The 8,982-nt window shown below is 44.0% G+C and overlaps 1 protein-coding gene across 1 annotated transcript in view; it reads right to left on the reverse strand. All coding sequences in view use genetic code 11, as the record gives it.

The window, feature by feature from the left end:
* Positions 1-7,177: 7,177 nt before the first annotated feature.
* EGR_11073 (Glycosyltransferase-like protein LARGE2) overlaps positions 7,178-8,982 on the reverse strand; it is a gene marked incomplete at both ends in the record, with an annotated part of 3,999 nt that continues 2,194 nt past the window's right edge. Inside the window, 6 exons of the mRNA XM_024500322.1 lie at positions 7,178-7,306; positions 7,545-7,658; positions 7,878-8,003; positions 8,087-8,249; positions 8,388-8,602; positions 8,701-8,810. Coding sequence (XP_024345264.1) covers positions 7,178-7,306; positions 7,545-7,658; positions 7,878-8,003; positions 8,087-8,249; positions 8,388-8,602; positions 8,701-8,810 — 857 coding nt within the window. The remainder of the gene's footprint in view (positions 7,307-7,544; positions 7,659-7,877; positions 8,004-8,086; positions 8,250-8,387; positions 8,603-8,700; positions 8,811-8,982) is intronic.

Genomic DNA, 8,982 nt, shown 5'->3' on the forward strand with positions numbered 1-8,982 from the left:
CGGATAGGCGATCCACACAGCTTCAATAATAAGTGTGCCTCTTTTACCAGCAAAATTGCCAAACAATTACAAGGAGATTAATCAGTCTTTTCGCATTTGGGTTGGCTGTAAATGAGAAGTCATCCCACTACTTGCAGTTCCCCTCGTCTCTCAAAACAGTCGCAATTCCAAATAAATATGAATTTACTGAATGAAGGTACAGTCAGCTGGATGACTGACTGGCATCGGAGAGGATTGTGCTGGCACAGTGCATAGGAGGGGCAGAGGAATGTTGAGCAGAGGCAAACGACGCGGCGGCCCTCGATTGACTCACCAGTGATGGTCAGCTTTGTGCCTCCAAATGGATGATGAAATTCGTTTTCATCCAGGCGCCCGTGGGAGAGGTAACCTTTACATCTCCTCCTAACACCATTGGCGCAAAGTGGATAAACAGTGATGAGGTTTGACTATTGGTGCCAATCCGGGGATTGTGATACTACATTCCAAGGTGATGAGTTTGAGTTGCCATATAAAATACAAAATAAGAAGAGCTGTTCCTGCAATTGGAGTGGAGTTGAAGCAAAGTGGTGGCTGTCTTCCAGTCTTAGCAAGATATGGCCTGCAGGCAAATGAGTTGGAGGAAGTGGACCAACCAGACAAAATTGCTGACTCTCCTCACTAGTCTTACACACCAACAAAGTGGCTCTGCAGCAAGACGATTGTGTTTCTGGTTTCTCCAGTTACAGTGAGCTCGTAAAAGTCCCCAAATCAACATCATTTAAGTGAGATACAATAAAACCTCATTCTTCCTTGTTTTCTTTTGTGTAGAAACAGGTGGAACGTTGGAATGGTTGTTTATTCGACGGGATGGACAGGCTAACGACAAACCTGATGGCAGATTAATGCATAATCTATGTTCCACTAATACAGAGATAAGTAGCAATGGTAATTAAGTGTGTTTGGCGCTCCATGGATCACACATGTAAAGCAGAAGATGTGAGACACCGCAGAAACGAAGTGACAAACATGCCTGGGTTGTCTGAAGAAAGGTTCCACAGGCTCAATTCCAGGTTTTGCTATTCCTGGTGAATCTAGAGCGTCTCATTTCGAATATCATACAGCGTCTAATTATCCATTCAATATTTTAATCGCGTAAGCTTTGGAGTCGTGCAGTAACTTTATTACTTTGTCCAATTATTTGGATTTAAAGTGTAATAGCAACCGTTTTATGCGACTTGACGAAGAATGGCCACAACAAGGGAATACGGAGATCCTAGCTAATTGGAGTTGTATTTTGCTCAAAGGAGTCACTTAGTTTTACCAAAATTAAAGTAAATTTAGCCTTGGACATGAGCCCCTGTAAACCATCACGACCATGCAACCTTTCGTACATGTTACTTTCCTAATCTGATACAAACAACCGTGGTGAGAAATTACTGACGTTAAATCGTCCATCAACTGAATCAGTTGGATCAAGTTATAACGTTTCATAAATGGTACTGCCAGAAACCACTGCCGTCTGACGCACCCAAATGCGCTGAAAATGAACATGTCAGGTAATTTTTCGTTACTGAGATTTGCTACAAACAAGCCTTAAAAAGTAACCGCACCGGAATCCTACCCCTCCCCTGCTATTTCTAACAGTTTTCTGCTTATAAAACGTTTTCCGTCATTTAACATGCACATTTGGAATGTTAAATCCTACCCATGGATAGCGACTCATATGATACCTACGTGGTAATTGGAATGACATCTCTTTCACCTTTTAATTACTTCCCATCCTCCTCCAGCCAGAATGGGCATGTCTCATCGTATCACGCCAAAGGCATTTTATTGTGCAGCTTCTAGACCAGACTGCAGTAAGTTTTAATTTTCACACACAGAGACGGAGAATTCGTCAATACAGTCACTGATTTGTGGCGTAATTCGAGAACTTGTTTTCCTGAACTGTGGGGATTGCAGTGATCACGAAATATTTGTCTCATTGTTCATCCCTTTAAGCCTCTTCAGACACCTAGATGACTAATTCACACAGACCTAGAAAATTCACCACGCTGACTCAATGACATCTCTTCAAGGTTGTCGCAAAGCTACTGGAAATGTCACTCATTTTTTTCCACAAAGTGGTACATTTTCAAGCACGTGGTAGAAGAGCTCAGGCGGCTGATTTGAATTATTTTTTAGCGTTGGAATTTCAAGTTTCAACCTAATTTTTGAGCATTCTTAATGACCCTGCTGTAAATTTGTGAAAATTACTTTTCCCTTTTGCATTCTTTGGGAACATTACAAGTTTACGGCATTTAAAAATCCAAAACTATCAGCAGAACTCGTGTGTGAGGAGAAGAGAGGAAGTGGGACATTCCTGCCCAGCAGATGACCAGGTGATTGGATGCGCAACCTAACTAAGCTAAGCATACTTCAACCACCGGGCCTTCACAACTGAGTGTCACATCTTTAAGGCTTAAAAGACCTGTGAGGATCGCCTTCTGCCATTTTATCCTCTTGGTCCCGATGTATATGAATAAATTTCTCTTGTTAAACATGATAGCAGAGGCAGTTTAATGTTTTTCTGCATGTGATCAACCTCGAGTAAGATTGACCTGAAATTAGATACGCCAGCTTTGCCAATCAAGCAAACTAAGCAGGTTTTATTGTTTTTGTTGTTGTTGCTGTTGTTAATGGCCCTCACACGAGCGACGGAGAAAAAGGCGATGCCAAACCTAACCATTACAGCGTGGTTCGTCTCCTACCAAGGTAGAAGGCCGCACTAACACTCGCGCGATGCAGATGTAGATGTGCCAAACGAGTGGAAATTTCCCTTAGTCAAGATGCATGACTTACGAATTCTAAACCTAATTGAAGCCACTTTTTAAAAAGAACGTACACAACGTAAATGTACGTTTTTCTTTCTTTACCATTGTGTGACACTACTGTTTCCGTTCAATGACTGAGACTACCAAATGCCACATCAATTTACTGTACCAACTCTGATCCTCTATGGTGATATAGTGAATAATTTAGCTAAACTCAGTTGTGGCGGTAAATACGTAAACTCAGGGTCTGTGGGTGAGCTATTGGCTTGGAATTTTACACTAGTTATCCACCTAAGTATGTAACGACCCCACACAATTACACCTCTCTACTCATGCTTAGTCGCAGCTACTGCTTCTTCCAGCCACATTCACTACGCGAAGCTGGGTCTTTTCGCATTCTACATTAATTACATGCAAAGATGTCTAAAGTGACCTTTCCGAAGCTTTTGTTGAATTCCAAGCTGTGCATTTCGACCTGAACTTAGAGACTAATAATTGAAGTGCGATTATACGGTCCATTGTTTAAAACTGAAAGAATGCTGAGGTTCACTTTAAAATATTCTCAAGATTTTGTTCTTTATAGACTTAATTTACGGCAGCACCACATTTCCACTCTCTAACTCAAATCTACAGTAATAGCTGAACATGGATTGGGGCAGCAAAACAATCTGCATAAGAAACCGTGATAACTTGACTCATCTTGATCCCATGGAGGCAACTATTGAACCAGGGCAAAGGGAAAATTGCTACCAGTCTGATGAATAAGCCAATTCTCAAGAGCGGCAACAATAACAACGGTAAGGCCTTAGCAACGGAGACTAAGGTAGTTAAAACAACATTAAAAGAATAGGAAAACAAAAAAAAGGAAGATTGTAGAGTAATGAGCTTAAATTGTCTGTAGCAATTTACATACGGATGGTTTGAAGTGACAACAATAGTTGGTACACCTTGCCAACACTCATGGATCCGTTCCACCGAGGCCTACTCAGTGACACAAAACGCATCTCCGCTACCACCACTCAATCGAAGCTGAACGTGGTTAACTAAAAGTGATAAGTCTAATCAATGAGTAAAAGTTCCAATGAGAGGCTCCTGATGGCTTCGGTAAATCACGACTACAAATATGCCTCACGACTGATCGCACCATCTGAGCGAAGGGGTGGGAATATTTCACAAGTAACCCTTTTTAGTGAGTTCAGACTGTGCAGATGTGATGTGAAGCGGTTGCTCTCACTTCAAACATAAACAGTTGCATCACGCAAATCAAAGTTATCGCTTCTCCAAGGTGGAATAAGTGGCCTTCAAAGAGCTATTGCTCTGCAGTACTGCTTTCCTTTAACAGCTCCTCCATCGATGGCAGTGCAGTCTACAAACAACAAGCCTTTGTGTTTCGCCTACTTATAGTAAGCAAAAAGTTGACACCTATTCAGCCGGTGGAATAAGAGCAATTTAGAGCATGCTGTGTTGCAGAGACAGAGCCAAATTCAGTTGGTAAAGTCCATTCAAACAAGACCTTATTCTTCCCAAAATTAATTTTATAAATTTATGAGGTTTTGCCTAAAAAAGCTATGAGCCCACTTGTTAAAACTCGAGGTACCTTTGTTAGATTAAGTGCACGTGTTGCCTTCACGCTGAATGAATGTGTTGAGACGAGTTGCTCCTCAACCCTTTTTAAAGGCTGGATGCTCGAGATGCAGCAATTCTCGCTTTGCAAACATTATGTGTCACATGCGGTGTCATGCTAGCCCACATAGAGAACTTCAAACCCCATCAAACTTTTGCGATTGAGATGATGGCACGTGCTCAACACTTGGCTGCATGACTCACTCAATCCACTCCGATTAAGCTGCAGAGTGAGTTGTGCCATTTCTCCTCCACTGTTGCAGAAGTGTAATGCACACTTCGCGGTTTGTGCCCACCACGTATTTCGACTTGTGCCGTTATTTGCTTTACCTATGCAGACATGCAATTATCCGTTTCGTGGGTAGGCGATGCTTTGTCCACAGGGCAGTCCATCCTTTGCCAATTCCTCTATAGCTCACTCGCAGTCTGCGCTACTTCCATAAGGGCCAAAAGCATCAACCGATTCGCCTGAAGTCCACTTCGCCGATGAAACTCACTCGAGGGACTACATATTGCTAAACCCACTTACAGTCAACTTACTTTCCACCACTTTGCCTCCCATCACAGGTAGTAAATATTAAAGTAGGACCGTTTAAAATGCCTCACAAAAAACCTGTGCACAATCATCAGTCATGCACTGTGGTTCCAATGTACCAATACTTTCGTTTCCCAAACACCCTTGACAATACGTCCCTATTTTAGGCAAAAGAAATTGTTTCAATATGTAGGTGGATTTTCTATCGACTTATGCAAGGAATATAATTTTACCGGCACTTCTTCATGCCGGCACTTCTTCTGATACCTTTGCGAAGTCAATTTAATTAATTTTTCCACTCACACTCCTGTCCAACATCACTCCTAAGTTGTCCCCATTTTTGCTTCAAGGATTACACAACAGAATTTAGTAAATGCTACTTCATTATGCAAGGTAAAAATCAAATAAGTAGGTAGGTTGCAAGCAAAAAGCGGTAAAAAGTAACGTTTTGGAATGCGCGGTGCACTTAACTCTAGTTCACACCGAGTTGGTGGTAATTATGGCAACTGCACCTAAATCGGTCATTTTAGAATGTGTTTAGCACATTTCTCAGCTTGCATTATTGTGTTGAGAGGATTTATTCATCGGTAAACATACTGGAAAAATAGTATTTCAATGAGAAATGAAAGTCCATCAACTAAGAGTTTTGTTGCTCTGATACGACAGCGTCGCTTGCCTCGACAAAATGACAACCAGTTCAGTTGGCGCTCTAAATTTAAACCAGCAATCATACTCAAATCGTAGAAGTGTTACACTCCAACCCATCCAAATTGTTCGTGGCACGATTTAGTGCCATCATCTACCCACCACTGCTCAAGAGCAAAGCAATACCGGTCTCGAGTAGAAGGATCAGTACGCAGTCACAGGTTGCGCTGACGACGAGCGCCTTGGAGAGCGTCGACAAAAATTACAAAAGTGGGCATACATTTTCATAAATTCCTACTGAGTGAGACCAAATAGAATGCCTCGTCAAAGCAAAGAGCATGTTATGAACATTCTGGTGCTCACTAAGTGCTCCCGATAAAGCACAATGTCAGTTCTTTACATTGAGAACCAGTGCCTACTACTCCACCACGTGTTACTGATGCACTGTCAGTCGACGTCTTCATCACCGATGAAGTTGGCCGATCTTCGCATGCATCCTGCCTCAAGTAACACCTACACCAATTCACTCACACACCCCTCCTCGCACACAGTGCCGACTCTCACTAATCCATCTCCATCTTCTGCATTTGTCATTCTTCTTTGCTGTGGTTGATACTGTTCGACCTCCTCTCAGTGCGCACTGTGAACGCCCCTAAGGAGTGCTGTTACAACGACAAATACGTTGTGACTGACCACAACGCTACGAAAGATGCAGACAGTGTAGAGAGATGGCGACCTGCTTACAATGACAGTTCCTCAATTTCTCTTTCCCTATCTGGTGCCGCAATTATTAACTTGACCTAAGTAGACATGGCATCCTCCCTACAACTGCATGCACCTTCGCTTCGCTTTGCTTCTTTCTATCCACAGTCACTCCACGAACACGTGTCGCAAGTGCTGCAACACATCACGTATCCTCTTAATCTGCCAATCTTCATCCAGCGTGCACTCCTCGAGGCAAAGCACCAGAGAGACGCTACCATGTTGCCTAAAGAGCCTTAATATTTCCTGCTGGGAAGCAGGCTGGCATATCAATGGCCACTCGGAAGCGCGCACACGTGTCACCGAGATCAAAGCGTCAGACGTCCGATAGGAGATAAGGAGACAGTCAGCTTGAGTGAACCCAATCAACGACTGCCCACTCTTCATCCAATCGCATCTTACTTTCAGCTCTGTTTCCCTACCATTTTCACGGAGGCAACGCAAACACATTCCCGTCCACGATTGCCCCTACCACTTCCTTCGCATACTCAGGCCACGTAGGAATAGCGCGTTGCCCTCTCCACCACGAAACACAGTGAGTTGCAACAGTTGGATTCAAAGTTGGGAAATGTTGTACAAAAGTGTGATTACATTACAGAGAGCACAAGTCTGTGCAAACAAAGTAGCGTGGAAACAGGGGGCGCGACAAGGTGTTGCTTTGGTTTGCATTCCATTGTGACTCTGCTCCATCAGTTGGCATGTCGTTTAGTATACAATGTACGGAACGCATTCTGTGGTGGTTTAGCAAATAAAAGTCCTGCACACAATACAAAGTCACATCTGTCATGAGGTGGGATGTAGGAGCAACATTGGGGGCTTGTCATCGACGGACGGCATTGGCAATGAGTGCCAGCAACTGTGTTGCTCTGTCTGCCTCATCCAAGTCGTTCGGTAACAGAGAGCTTCCTGTCAGAAGCAAGACGCCTTGTACACTTTGCCTGAAGTCTTCCTACAATTCCAAACAACTTTGCTTTAGCATCATTAAGCATACTCCAATTCTGTGGTTTCGGAACTACGCCAATCACATCATCCAATGACAACACACCTGACACATCAATCTCAGCTGTGTGTGCATCCAAACACCGCCTTCATTTGCACAAATTAGAGCACAAATTTACAACTTGTACGATACTGTCAGCAAAGGATGTGGGGGTGATTCGAGAAGTGAATCCTCTCTACTCACTCACCTTGAGACCAAAGATGCTGTCCTCTCTCAATGCGCAAATTCCGCCGGACATGTAACTGCAGTCGTTATTTGCACCACCTACCATGACTACGGTATCTGCCGGTCGTTCTCCAGCCTTGAAGAAACAAATGCATTGCATGCACAACTTGCGAACATTTGCCTACTTCAGCAGGCTGCAATATCCTATTCCATCTTCGTGGGTAATAAATGAAAACTCCGTGTAATGCAAGAGAATGCGTGGATAACTGGGAGCGCGGATTTACTTGCTGAACTAATGAGCTCATTTAAAAATTCAAAGCTGCATTTAGTGTCCTTAGGTGGAACATCTCCTTACCAAATTTGCTTTGACCACTCTATTCAACTCCGCAACATTCACTCTCGCGTGTGGTATCAGCAGCACACGACGTGTTGGTGCGTATACCACAGCAGTATTATGCAGAGCAGCGCTTTCGTGGAAGGACTGCAAACAAAGAAGCGATTCGCATGAGCTGGCAAATCTGGTGGGCACCAGAGGGTGGCAGAGGACAACGAAATTGCACTCACCGAGTTGCGGTAAACAATGTGGTAGAAGATGTTGGATCGATCCTTGAGCTCAATCGAGCTGTCTATACGAACCAGGAGACTGTGTGCCTCCTCATCTGTCGCGTGAACCGCCACACTTATGAATCCATTCCACTTTGCTGCAAGATCCCTGAATTCGCCGAAACTAAGCACAATGGAGAAGTGGGGAGCAGTTGTGAGAAGAGTTCAAATTGCTGATGTGACTGTACCATGGAACCAGTCAGAAGAGAAGGCCCACACAATATGCGAAAGTGATGACAAAATAAGTGGAAGGGTGGATTACTTGTTGATGTCCAAGGTGACAGCCAGCGTCACGTGGTTGCTGTTCTCCACAAGTTTGCCGTGGTCCTGACTCACGTAGAGGGGATGAATGCGGTGGTCGAGGGTGAATAGGAAGTGCTTCGACTCATCACACCACGGTGTGAAGACCTGCCATCTCGATTGGCAGAGCTTCGTGGCACTCACCACCTGTCCATGTGGATGCAGTCTGCTCATCACCTACAAGACGTGAGACAAATGTGTGCGTGTGGCGAGAGATGGCGTGGGATGGGATGGGAAGGGATGAGAAGAGGTCATTTGGTTGGCAGACAACGTACCCCACGAAAGTCGAAAACCGGTGCTTCTATTGGTCGATGACGAAATTGGTAGCCGTTCTGCATGTGGTACCGACTGCGTATGGCGATGTAGCGCTTTGTGATGTCCACCACTAAGGCAGCAAAACAGATATTTACGGAAATGATAGTGATCTCCAATGTTGTGATAAAACTCCCAATTCTGGTCTCATCTCCTGTGTTCCAGATGTGAGAAACATCGGCAAAGTGAAAATGTGACCTCACATTTCAGAGCGTCACGAGGGGCTGCTGCTGCGAGAAAAAAAT

The sequence above is a fragment of the Echinococcus granulosus genome (assembly GCF_000524195.1).
Source record: "Echinococcus granulosus chromosome Unknown EG_S00362, whole genome shotgun sequence".
NCBI classification, from domain to species: domain Eukaryota; kingdom Metazoa; phylum Platyhelminthes; class Cestoda; order Cyclophyllidea; family Taeniidae; genus Echinococcus; species Echinococcus granulosus.